General features: G+C 35.8%; 1 protein-coding gene across 2 annotated transcripts; it reads left to right on the top strand.

Moving 5' to 3' along the window:
- Positions 1–1,171: 1,171 nt before the first annotated feature.
- On the top strand, positions 1,172–13,694 carry LOC109053682 (E3 ubiquitin-protein ligase RNF165-like). Of its 2 annotated transcripts, XM_042778593.1 has the most exons (8): positions 1,451–1,663; positions 10,541–10,739; positions 10,893–11,018; positions 11,487–11,607; positions 11,850–11,954; positions 12,030–12,125; positions 12,230–12,333; positions 13,190–13,694. In XM_042778593.1, exons 1-8 carry the CDS (start codon positions 1,603–1,605, stop codon positions 13,305–13,307), a joined length of 930 nt encoding a protein of 309 aa, XP_042634527.1. In that variant the 5' UTR covers positions 1,451–1,602; the 3' UTR covers positions 13,308–13,694. The 2 variants fall into 2 exon arrangements, 1 of the variants encoding a protein (XP_042634527.1); XR_006162889.1 differs by lacking the exons at positions 10,541–10,739; positions 10,893–11,018; positions 11,487–11,607; ... (2 more) ...; positions 12,230–12,333; positions 13,190–13,694 and adding an exon at positions 3,264–4,968 and having other exon boundaries at positions 1,172–1,663.

The raw sequence follows: 13,694 nt of genomic DNA, 5'->3' as shown, positions 1-13,694 counted from the left end.
TCTATTAGAATTATCGTGCTTGATTTTGTTAATTATGACATCATAAAGCTTCTGAATGCTTTCATCTCCTTGTATGATGTTTGACCTGATGGAATGTTGCTATTTTCATTGACTTTTAGTTTTTAGAAGTTTGTTCTTGTCTATAAAACTATATTTTGAGGTTCGCTTCATTCACATAAACAGGACATTGAGAGTTATAATATATTTTTAAAAGCTGCTATTCTTTTGGTCAGCTCACTTTTAAAAGCTGTCAGTACGATCCCATCAAACTGCGGTTAAAATTGATATGGCCATGAATTTGCACTTGGTTCAATGTTAGGTTGAGGTGTTTTTGATTCTGTCCATAACATACTTTTAAGTACAGTGACTGTAAGAGAAAGGTTTCTTCATAACAAGCAGTGTAATCGATGTTGAATGAGATGTGTTACTTTATAATTGGAGGAGCACAGAGAGAGAGGCTGAGGGTCTTCACAGGGGTCGTGGTGAGAAGTATGAACAGAAGGGGTAGAGATAATCACACTGTGTGTGTGTGTGTTTGGGGGAAGGGTTCAGGACTGACATATGGAGTGTATAGTCTTTCAGAGCCACCAACCCCCTTTATGGTCAACAGCCTGTGTCTGTCTGTCTTTCTGTCTGTGATTTGCTTGTGCTTTCTTTCAAAAAAGATTTTTTTTTAAACACAAAACAACAGGTTGATCATGTTTCTGTTGGCCTAAACATACTACAAACGTCAAATCTGAAACTGTTGACAACAGTTATACACCAGTTACCACAGACTGTTAAAAAGTTCATGATGCTCTCTTAAAAATAAAGGTTCTTTATAGTTATTTATGGTTCCATAAAGAAATCTTTAACGTCTATAGAATCTTTCCATTCCACAAGAGGGAACTTTATATTGAAAAAAGGTTCTTTAGATTAATGGTTCTTCTGTGGCATCACACAAAAAAAAAAAAAAAAAAAATATAATTTTGGTTTTTGAATTTTTATTTTTGAGTGTGTATAAGTTAAAAATAAATTATTTGTTGGTTTGCTTTGAGTATAGTTTTATTTTGTGTAATTCATTCAGTTTTTTTTTTCTACCTTTTTATTGTCTGCCAGGTAAATATCATGTTCTTTGGATAATATTTAGGGTTAGGGTTTGTTCAAATGCCTAATTAAAGCCATTATTTGTTTATTTATTTATGTATGGTAAGGAACAACGTGTCACAGGAGCTGTAAATAGGTCATAACAGAATATTCCTTGAACAAAAAATAGACTGCTTGCATAACCTTGACTAACTGCACTGCAGTTTTTTTATTGATATTTTTCAAAATGTACTTGCACGCTGACGTCATAGTTTGCGAATCTTGACGCGTTTTGGTAGCCGCGCGTTTCCGCCGCGTCCAGAACGTCAAACCCCCTACAGCTAATTCACAAAAGACTCGCCGCCGTGCCGAGCGCTCTGATTGGCTGAGGCCGGAGCAACAGGAAGCGGCGCCGGGCTCGCTGATTGGCTGCCGTTCTCTTTGTGTGCGTGCAGCTGGCGTCTGGGCTGCATTTTGAATGGTCTCGTGTTGGAAGGCGAAGGTGTCCATGGGCAGCACAGCAACAAAGGAGCCAGGATGGTGTTAGTGCACGTCGGATATCTGGTTCTTCCCGTCTTCGGTTCGGTCAGAAGTAGAGGTAATTGCGGCTTTTTTCATCGAGCGGACGCGCGGATGTGATCAAAGGCTGCTGGCCTGGCGAAGCGTCGCGTGTTTCGCGACACAAACGCGGAGCGATTTGCTCAGTGGCGTAACATTAAAGAAAATGCCCATCATATGTATATTCCAGATAGAGAGTGTGTTTTAATTTAACGTTACTCGATAATTCGTTGTCGGGTCTCATTTTGGAAAACGCGCAGCACGTTCCTCAGCGTCATCCTTTGTGTCAGAATCCATATGTGTTTAAAACAGAAATAACTCTACGCGTTCATGCAGCGTGTACATGTATTTGTCTTGCGTGTATAGCTCCTCATTGGGGCGCGTCAAACTAAAACGCTCTCATTACAAGCTTTCAGCGCGATGCGACGAACGCGAGCGTTGCTCTGTAGGTAACGCGTTACGATCCGTTAAATTCCCTCACATCCGTTCCGCCGTGTGCGGTTTTGTTTATGAATAATTAAACATGGCTTCAGCAGTCAGTGTGCTGATGAGCAGCTGCAGTGCCGCGAAATATCCTCAGCTGAACCTGCTCACAATTTCAGCTTTTACAAGACGAATGCATGAAAAATAGGATCGGTTTAAAATCAAATCATCGATTGCCGCATGAATGAGGAAATGCCACCTCAGCCAGCCATGTCTGAGCAGAAAAAAGGTGCATCCATGTACAGTATCTGTGCACGTCAATTATAATAATAGCAGAAATGCACCATTCTGCACCGGTATTCATATTTAAAATGCAGTTAAATCGTGGCATGTTTTGCATTTTATAACCATGGTTCACCAGATGCTTTCGTATATCAAATGTGCAATTAAATAATTATAGTAGTATGTTATGCATTTTGTTGACACCAACAGAAAATAAGATGCATCCATAAGTGTAACATAATAATATTAGATGCAATTTTTTTAGCTATGTCGAACCAGCATCTGTATATAAAATGTGTGCAAATACATAATATTATAGTATATGCATTTTGCAGTCACCGGCAGAAAAACAATAATAAGATCTGTATCTAAAATGTGTGCAATTAAATGACATAAATATAGTATAATATATAAAATTTACTGTCACCCATTAGTTTTACCAGCAGAAAACCAAGTGCATTGATATGAGAAATATGTATATAAAATGTGTGCAATTAAATATAGTAGTTTATGCATTTTGCTGTAACCAGCAGAAGAATAATGCATTGATGTTTTTGTGCAATAATTCAAGTAGTTTGGGGTGCATTTTGTAGCCATGCTGCACCAGCATCTTTAATTAAAATGTGTGCAATTAAATAATATATCAGTGTGGGATTTTTACTGTCACCAGCAGAAAAACAAATGCATTGATACTTAAAATATGCATTAAATATAGTGGTATATTTTTGCATTTTACTGTCACACATTAGCACCAGGAGACCCAAATGCATTGATATATGTTTGCAATGATAATAATAATAATAGTAATAATTTGAGGTGCATTTGTAGCCATGCTCTAGCACCGATGGTTTCATTGATTGTGCTTGTATTTGTTTCTATTTTTTTCCTTGTTCCATAGTCTGGGGGCTGATTCTACATACCGCATTTTTTTTCAGAGCTCTGTTCCCTTCCATTGTGTATCTAACGATCACCCGCCGCTGCTGTGCTATAGCCTCTGCCTGCCCTGCATCTAGCTGTGTTGTGACTCCCTCTTCTCATTCCCTCTCTTTCCATCTGAAGACGACATTACAAACAAACTCTCACTCATCCAGACTGCAGAATAACACTCTCTCTTCTCTAGAAGAATCCTCTTGTCTTCTTATTTTTAAATGGTCATTGTTGCTTTGACGAAAATAACAACTCATTGTAGCATTTAGCTTTTTTTATGACTGTCATTGTGATTTGTTCCATTCTCAGTGTGGATAGACCAACATTTTTGCTGTAAATTTCTGTCAAGTGGATGCATTGGCCTCTCACTCGATCATAGCCGGGCTTGATCGACCCCTAAACACTGTCTCTGTCTTGTCTTTTGGGAAGGTGTGCTGTGCCGGTGGGATTCGCCAGAGATTTGGAAACTCAGAAACTTACTAGAGATGCTTGATGTTAATTTGTCTAATTATGTATGTACAGTTGGGATCGATAATCTCTCACTCGGTGACCCTTCGCTCTGTGGGTTCTGCCTCCCTAGGGTGACCCATTAATGATTTAATCTAATTAAATCTATATCATCTTCCTTAAAGGAATAGTTTGCATAAATTAAATTCTTTCAGTGTTTACTCACCTTTATGTCATTCGAACACCATATGCTGTTATTTGTTTTGTGGAAAACATAAAATGTTTAGAGGATATTAATGGGGCTCCGGAAAGGACAAAAAAAACACACACAGTGATGGTAGTTTAAACGGGTGTTATTTTAGTATCATTTATATACTTCATTCATTTATTTGTAAATTTTTTGACATTTTTCACATATTTTAAATGGATTTTTAGTTTATAAATATATATAATTTATTATTATTATTATTATTTTTAAATATTGCTATTTACATTTTTATTTACCTCCACTTAGTAATGTTAATTGTTCAGCGTAAACTTATTTCAGGCAACATTTCTCATTTTTTATAGTTTAAAATTTTCTTCTAATATTAATATTTTATTTGATTTCAGCTTCTCAACTAAGAAAAATGTTTTTAATAGTTTTAGGTAATGTTAATAACCCTGGTTTAAATGACGCATACACTATATTTCAGGTCTTCTGATGTCTTACGAGTGAAATTGAAGGTATTATTTACTTATTTTCTTCGCTGCAGAAGCTCTGAAATCTCAGCTGCATTCAGTGGGTTTGAAGGCCAAAATACAAGTGGTTCTTTTATGGTACTAAATATAGCTAAAAATAGCTGTTTAAGGAAAACGGTTGTAGCATAGATATTAAAAGACTTGTTTTGAGTTGCATGGAAAAATGACAGCATATGTGTATAGAATGACACGAGAGTGAGTGACTTCATATATAACGTCAGGTATATTATGTTTTTTGTACATCCATTGTGCTATTATCTTTAAAGGACTGAGCTTTATTAATCCTTGAGTAACACATGGAAACCATAGAAATGCTGCTATTTCAAGACTGTTATGGTTGACATCAAGCACCTTTCAGAAGAGCATACTGCTCATAAATGTCAAATATCTTTCTATATGGTATGACAGTGTTAAAGTAATAGTTCACCTAAAAATTAAAATTTGCTGAAAATGTGTTCACCCTCAGGACATCCAAGATGTAGATGAGTTTTTCTTCATCAGAACAGGTTTGGAGAAATGTAGCATTGCATCAGTTGCTCACCAATGGATGCTCTGCAGTGAATGGGTGCCGTCAGAATGAGAGTCCAAACATCTGATAAAAACATCACATTAATGCACACCACTCCAGTCCAACAGTTAACGTCTTGAGAAGTGAAAAGCTGTGATGTGGATTATTGTGATGTTTTTATCAGATGTTTGGACTCTCATTCTGACGGCACCCATTCACTGCAGAGCATCCATTGCTGAGCAACTGATGCAATGCTACATTTCTCCAAACCTGATGAAGAAACAAACTCATCTACATCTTGGATGACCTGAGGGTGAGAAAATGTTAAGCAAATGTTTATTTTTAGGTGATCTATTCCTTTAAAGATGACTTAAATGGTGTATTTTAAGAAAAAACAGTTGTCTTCGGAAGAAACAAAAACAAGTATCTAAGCGGTAGTTTCTGGCTCTTGACTGGCACACTGCACCCGACCGCCACTCAAACAGCCCCTCATTCATTTGATTTGTCCATGCTGCAAAGCCAGCATTAGCCTAGCGCTACCGAGCGGCGCTCCTAGCGCTGTGCGAGTGCGAATGTCATCCACTTTACAGGGATCACTAGAACTGCACTGTAGAAGTCCTCCTAGTATGGAAATGTCTCTATTTCTTTGGTTGTGGTTCTCTGCCTTCTGTTTCTGTACTAGGCTGTAATGCATGACCATGTTTATTATTTTCCTCTTGATTTTGATTGTTTCTTTGGTTTGGAACATTGAACAGCAAACTCCAATGTATCTTTGTGTAGACATGTCCTGCTGTACTGACGTGTTGTAGCATACACATCTACCCATTGGATGCTGCTTCTGTTATGTTAACTTTATGGAGCATGGTTGGGCCTTGCCTTCGCTCTTTATTTGCATGGAATTATTATTATTACTATTATTATTATGATCACGAAATTCCACTCATACTAATATTTTCCAATAAAGACTGTAGATGTTCCCCTAACCCTCAGTGTGCTCTCTGCTGATTTTCATGTGTCGTTCCCTCAAACCCCTCCCACTCCACGCTATGGCCTCTTTGGCCCCTCCCTCGAGTCATCACTCAGCTCCTCCCACTTGCCAGAGTGAATCATGGGAAATGTGCACTCACAAATATGTAGACTGAGTAGTCACTTCAAGTCTCACACTTTCCATCTGCATCTCACTATCTGACCTCCTGCCTTCGTTCTCATAGTTCTTTCTGAAGAAATGGGGTTCGAGTGAAAATCAATGCGTAAAGTCTTTGATGTCAGAAATTCACATTCTTTATATGCATAATATTTTTGTAATCCATCTCCTCTCCAGTCATTTTGGTCAACTTTTGACAGACAAAAAAATTATTTAATTTTTTTATTAAATGTCCATATGTTGCATTTGGAAATGCATTACCGTTAAAAATTTTGAGGTCAGTTTTTATTTATTTTATTTTTTTAAGAAATGAATACTTTTTTTCAGCAATTGACCAAAAGTGACAGTAAAGACATTTTTAATTTAAATAAATACTGTTCTTTTAAACTTTTAATTCATCAAATAATTTTGTTTTCAGAAAAATATGAAGTAGCACGACTGTATTTCATTTTATTGATTATTTCAGCACTGATAATAATCAGAAATATTTCTTGAGCAGCAAATCAGCATATTAGAATGATTTCTGAAGATCATGTGACACTGAAGACTGGAGTAATGATGCTGAAAATTCAGCTTTGCTTCACAGAATTAAATTACATATTAAAATGTATTAAAATAAAACAAGTTATTTGAAACTATAATAATATTTCACAATTTTTTTATTATTATTATTTTTTCCAAATAAATGTGACCTTGGTGAGCAGAAGTACATCAGATTATGAAATTAAAATGGTCAAATGGCTTTTCATGTTGGTTTTAAGGTACATGAGGTTTAATATGATTAGTTAATTCTTATAATGTTTATTCATACACACATTTTTGATGGTTTAAACGGATGACCATCATAAACATGTATAGAGTCTCTCAACACTCAGAAAATCGATCTGTTCAGACACATGATATTAATTACTGTATGCAAAAGTCTTATAGTTCTAGAGCCTGCAGGGAAAACTGGTCTGAATAAAGGTAGATTAGTCATTAGTTCAAAGGATCATGGGATAGAAAGTGTTAAAGGTTAAGGGTCAGGCTATAAGGGCAGGAAAAACACATCTGAATGAGGTTTAATCTCAACAGATCTCATTCATTAAGCTCTGCTGCTTGACCTTTAGGTGATGACCTTTATTTGTAATGATGGAGGTCAGACAGTTTTCAGTCTATAAATGTCATAATCTCAGATAGAAGAGTTCATGGTTTACTAGAGACTCGCAATGTGCAATACACTGGACGGCGAGTGCATCGCACTATTATTCACTGATCAATATTTTTGCCCGGTTTTGTGAGGGAAGCAGAGGAACAGGATCATTAGAATTCAGAGTGCATGAACTGCACTCTCCATACGTTTCTGCTGATCTAAGAGTTTTGCTTGAATTTCTGGAGCCCTGGGGAATATTTCCCGCTGAGAAAATCGCCGGTTTCTCCTCTGTTCTCTTCTCCAAAGGCGCCATGAAATGAGACAATAGTGATTCCATATCAACAGTTTCTGCACTTTTGCACTCGGAAAATTCCATCATCTCCTCCAAACGTGAGTGTGTTTCCTTTTCCCCCAGGGCCAGAGATTTCAGAGCATTTTGAAATCTTTTTCATGACCTTTTACAACATGATTTTGTCCTCATACTCACCTCAGGGAAAAAATGCAATTCAAAACCAGCAGTTTCCTTCAAAAAACTTCAGAATGTACTAAAGTTGAAATGGCAATTCTGTCATTTATTGTAGAATACAAAAGGGGATATTTTGAAAAATGTCTTGTTTTTCTTTTGTCCATATAATCAAAGTCAATGGGGTCCAGTGTTGTTTGGAGTGTTTTTCAAAATATCTTCTTTTTTTTTTTTTTTTTTTTTGAGTTTGGTAGATGAATCAACATTAGAACAACATGATGGCACAATTATAATTTTTGGGTGAGCTATTCCTATATATGAAGGCAGAGGTCAGATTCATGCTTTTTTTACCATTACATTTTGGGAAACTTTACCTATAGTGTTACACTGTTCATTCACCATTCATACAGTTCACAAACTGAACAGCCAGACATTGCAAGCATGCAGTCCAGTTATATATACTTTACATGCATTATTGCATTTCTGTGTCTGTAACAAACTTCAGTACTCAAGGGGGGATGATAATTATTTTAACATGAAATAACACACTTCAGTTTAATTTTTCCATATGGTCAATATCTTAAATTTAACTTCGAAAAGGTTTATTTCGCTACTTGTCAAATATATAGTTGAATGCATTTGAGATATTGATATGGAATATTTTATAATGTGAGAAGTAATTAATAATATTTTGGATTTGATTTAGGTATGTTTTTTGATTTACAATAATGTTAAAATTGTTGTCTATGGAAAGTCCCCATAAAACATGGAATCCCATCGCACATGTGTGTGTGTGTGTGTGAGATAGAGAGAGCTGGACAGCTGAATGGCTAAAATAGAGCTTTGAGGAGCAGCTGTCAAGCAGTCCCTATCTCTCCTTCCCCTCCCCCTCCTCAATCCCATCATTCCCTCCCCCTCTGTGTGTCCCTGAAACCCCCCACCCCTCCATCTGTCTGTTATGTCCAGCCGCGTCCACTCTCATAAACACCTGTCATTAGGGTCAGTCTACTTTATTTGACAAAACAGATCCAAGTTCTTTTCTGTGAATAATTTAATCTGAATGCAGCTAAAAATTATTTGCACTACACATTTTGATAATAAATACGTTAAATTATTTAATAGATTTATTAAATAATTATGGTAATAAGTCAAAATATATAATATGATAATAGCAAATACCAGTTTGCAATATCAAGCAGCATAACGGACTGTTTTTGTATGTAAGTCCATGTAAGAAAGAAATGCTTTGGCAAGTCATAATTTTGACTTTAAAAGTCATAATTATGAGATGAAAATATAATTATGGCATTCTATGTCGCAATTATGACAAGTCATAATTGTGAGGGGAAGTCATAAATATGAAGTAAAAAAGTTGAAGTTATCACACTAAGTCATAACTGACATTGTAAGTTTTATGAGATAAAAGTCAAAATTATACTATTTATGAATAATTGTGAGATAAAAAGTTTAAATTGTGGCATACGTAGTCAAAATGATGATATGCTAAGTCAATTACAACATGACTTAGTATGTCATCATTTAGATTTTCATCCAATAATTCACTTTCACGGTGTCACGGTGTAAGAATTATCACCTGGCTTTAGTTAAATAAAGAAGGGGTAATGTTCTCTAATGCAGGATATCCATCAGAATGAGCTCTGGTTCTGCTTCATGTCCCGCTGATAAGATAATACACCACATCACACATTTACCGTGGAACCACAGTTATACCAAGCTGCCATTGTTACACAGATATTATTTCTACTGTAAAAAATGTACGTTGAATGTAAAAATGTTACATTTAGAATTTTTATTTACTGTTATTTTGTTTTTTTTTTTATTTAGTTTTATTTTGTTCTTTTATCTCTTGTCGATGGCTTATACCAAATTATGAGTTTTTCTGTAGTAACAATAACAATATTGTTTATATTTAAAATTTTCATTATTAAATTTTTTTAATTTGTTATTTATTATTTTTGTAATTGTATTTATTTATTATTTTCATGTTTTACTGATGACTGATATTACATTATAACAGTTTCTCTGTAGTAACACTAACTGTATTTTTATTTATTTAGTTATTTTTATTTATATTATTATTTCATTAATGTTTTATTGATGAATAACAGTAACAAGTTTTTCTGTAATAACAATAGCTGCAGTAAATGTGGTATTTTAGCAGAATCTATTTGTTGCCATGGTCAATAAAAAATAAAATAATTAAGTGATATTTAGCAAACTGTTCATGTGTGTGTTTCTCATGTTTAGAATGGAATAATAATGTACTGAATACTGCATCTTATGATTGTTATGTTATTTTTATGAATATTTTAATTTATGTGTGATTTATAATAAGAATTGTTAAGAATAGATTTATAAATGATTTTACACAACTTTAGCTTGTTTCCTGAATCAGGTTAAATATGTGGTTATTTCTAATTGTTTATTTCACCGCATACTAGGATTGTTATCACATAACCTTATCTTAGTTAAATGGCATTATCTTAAATAAATGTTTTTATTTAATGTTTTCTGTGTATTGTGGATCATACGCATACTAGGATTGCTGTCACATGTATAGCGCTTTTTACGATACAAATCATTGCAAAGCAACTTTTACAGAAAATTATTTCTACAATATTTAGTAGTAGCTTATCAGTGGTGACTGTCAGTTTATGTGCATACGGCAGAAATACCATACCATAGCCAAATAAATGGCATACGGTTATTATCTTAAATAAATGTTTTTTTTTTATTGATTGTGTGGTTTCTCTCTCTCTCTCTCTCTCTCTCTCTCTCTCTCTCTCTCTCTCTCTCTCTCTCTCTTCTGTGATTGCTTGTCCCATACAGGAGCACATTTTAGCAGGCACCAGCATAGTCATGCTACCTCCTGCCGGCATTTTCACCTGGCTGCTACGGCAACACCGCTGCCTGCTGAGTTCCCGCCCCCTCCCCTCGCCTCGCCTCAGTACCAGGAAGTCCCGCCCCCTTTCCTACCTCAGGCCTTACAGCAGCAATACCTCATCCAGCAACAGCTACTGCAGCGCAGGTACAAAACACACATCCACATACAATGATACAAAAAAAGTCTTTGGACACTTAGAAATGTTTTGTTATCTTTCATTAAGATAAAAGACAGTAAGGAAAAACAGACAAAACAATTGATAAATAAAAGATCTATTCTATTCCTCTATCTCTTCAGACGCACACAGGAGCGAGTCCCACTGAACACTCATCGGTTACGCCCAGGATATGAATATGCTCCGCCCCTCCACGTCCCTCAGCCAATCCCACAGCAGCCCAGATACCTGGCGGAAGGCACTGACTGGTGAGTTCTGCAAACACACTCGCATACAACGCAGTAGTTAACTTATTCCAGTTGCCGGATAGGTAAGTGTGACTTTTTAAACTCAGAATTAGGAGTTCTGTTCTAACCCACAGTTCAAACTTTTTTTATCTGCATTTCTTATAACTTGCAATTGTGAAGTTTATATTTTGCAATTGCAAGTTGGAAGCTCATCTTTGTGAGTTTAATTCTCACAATTAAGACCTTTTTTCATCAGATTTCTGAATTTACATCTTGAAATTGTGACTTTTTTTCTTGGAATAAAAATGGAATAAAAATGGAATAAAAAAAAATACAAAATTTATCGTAATTGAGACTTTACTTTTTTCTCGCTATTGTGAATAAACATGTCACAATTATTAAGGGAAAGTAATGTACCACTCATAAATTCCCTACAGCTGATTGTGTTGTTTTTAAATTGCTCTTAATAAAATGAAAATGTATTTTTAGGGATCTGAGTGTGGAAGCAGGTGTGCCGCATCAATATCCTCTGCAGCAGATCCCTCAACCCTACCAGCATTACCTGGCCTCTCCCAGAATGCACCACCTCCCCAGAAACACCTCCCAAGTGGTGAGTGTGTGTGTCTGTGTGTGTGTGTGTGTGTGTGCGTGTGTATATATATATATACAGTATACATATATACAGACTTCTTTAAAACATACTGATTCCAAACTTTTGAATAGCTGTGTGTGTATATATATATAAAACATTATAAGTTTTATTAATAGATTTCCTTTCTTCATTTAATAGTAAGTGCAAGTGTTGAATGTGGTCCTCAGTTGTTTTAGTCATGTATGCTGTGTTTTCTGCAGGTTGTCCATGAGATAAGGAATTATCCGTATCCACAGCTTCATCTGCTGGCGCTGCAGAGCTTTAGTCCCAGCAGACACTCGTCTGCTGTTCGGGAGAGTTATGAGGTAAAGCACACAGACAGATGAACAGTAACTCACATATGTTCATGCTTTGCTCTGTTTAACACTGATTTTGTGCAGGAGCTGCTGCAGTTGGAGGATCGATTGGGAAGCGTCAGCCGAGGGGCCATACAGACCACCATAGAGAGATTCACCTTCCCGCACAAATACAAGAAGGTACATACACACACTGTTCACATTCACACTTTTATCTTCAGGTTCAGCCTACAGTTTTCTGCTGCTAACATGCTGGTGTTTGTGTTTTTTTTTTTTTTGTGTAGGGGGATGGGTTTGATGTTTTGTTTTGTTGGGGTGGGGTAGGGTGTGATGTGGATGAGAAATGCACCATCTGCCTCTCCATGCTGGAGGATGGAGAAGATGTCAGGTAGTGTATAATACAGATGACAGATGACACTATACACTTACATTCAGTCCAGGGGCAGTAAGGTGTTTTATTGTATTTGAAAGAAGTCTCTTCTGCACACCAAAGCTGCATTTATTTGATCAAAAATACAGTAATATTGTGAAATATTATCACAGTTTGAAATTACTGTTTTCTATTTGAATTTGTCAAAATGTAATTTATTCCTGTAATGCAAAGATGAATTTTCAGCATCATTACTCCAGTCTTCAGTGTCACATGATCCTTCAGAAATCATTCTAAAATGCTGATTTGCTGCTCAAGAAACAATTTTGCTGTGCAGCTTCATATTTTTTTGGAAACCTTGATCAAAAGAACAGCATTTATTTGAAATGTAAATTCCATGCAAATGTGTTGTTAAATTATTAACATGTTAACTTAAAACCACAGGAAGTATTTAGACTGACAAAAGTTTGAATTGCCTTTTATTTTTATATTTTCGTTTTTAGTTTAGTAATTTGTTTATGTAGTGTGTATATATATATATATATATATCTTTAGCTTTAGCTTTAGCTTTAGCTTTATTTTATTTGTTTTAGTAACTTTAGAACTTTTAGTTGTAGTTTTAGTTAAAGTAGTTGTTTTAAATGTTAATTTGAACAACTTACAAAGGGATATTCTTTTTTCAATCATTTTATTTTAATTTTAATATAAAAATCTATTTTAATAGCTTTAGTTTTATTTAACAATAACAACACTGCAAAGTGCGTAATACAGGATGCCCACAACAATAACAGAGCATGTCAAAATACAAAATGCTGTATGCTAATGTAGCACCACTCGTCCTAATAAACCATTTATCTGTCTCTTCTGTTTTCAGGCGGTTACCCTGTATGCATTTGTTCCATCAGGTGTGTGTGGATCAGTGGTTGGCCACCAGTAGGAAGTGTCCCATCTGCAGAGTGGACATCCAAACACAGCTCACCCCCGAGAGCTGAAATAACACACATTAACAAATAACTTACACACATGCTCTCTTTCGGTCTTTTACATCCACTGACATTTCCATTCACACACACACACACACATACACACACATTGTATATTACCTATACACGTGTAAGATGAGCCATCCAACACACACTAAACACTCACGCTTACACGCTTTACTGAGCCAATGACAATAACTGACACTACACACTCACACACACACACACACGTGCTGGTAGAAACTAAAGGGTCTGTCGCGAGGAGTGATTCTGTCTGTAGGGAAATGGTGTGTGTCCGTAGCATATGTGTGTGTATTTGTGCAATTCCTTAAGCCATGAACTTTACTAAAGACCCTCAGCTTGCATACAATACACACACACACACACACACACACA

This window comes from Cyprinus carpio, chromosome A21, assembly GCF_018340385.1.
Source record: "Cyprinus carpio isolate SPL01 chromosome A21, ASM1834038v1, whole genome shotgun sequence".
Lineage (NCBI taxonomy): Eukaryota > Metazoa > Chordata > Actinopteri > Cypriniformes > Cyprinidae > Cyprinus > Cyprinus carpio.
Note: the sequence above shows the minus strand (reverse complement) of the source record. Positions and strands in the feature narration are given on the sequence as shown.

Excerpts from the sequence above, each read along its gene's own strand:
- LOC109053682 (XM_042778593.1), top strand. The coding sequence starts at position 1,603 with ATGGTGTTAGTGCACGTCGGATATCTGGTTCTTCCCGTCTTCGGTTCG. Across the intron at positions 11,019-11,486 it reads CTGGCGGAAGGCACTGACTG|GGATCTGAGTGTGGAAGCAG; the intron begins GTGAGTTCTGCA and ends ATGTATTTTTAG. Across the intron at positions 12,334-13,189 it reads GAGGATGGAGAAGATGTCAG|GCGGTTACCCTGTATGCATT; the intron begins GTAGTGTATAAT and ends TTCTGTTTTCAG.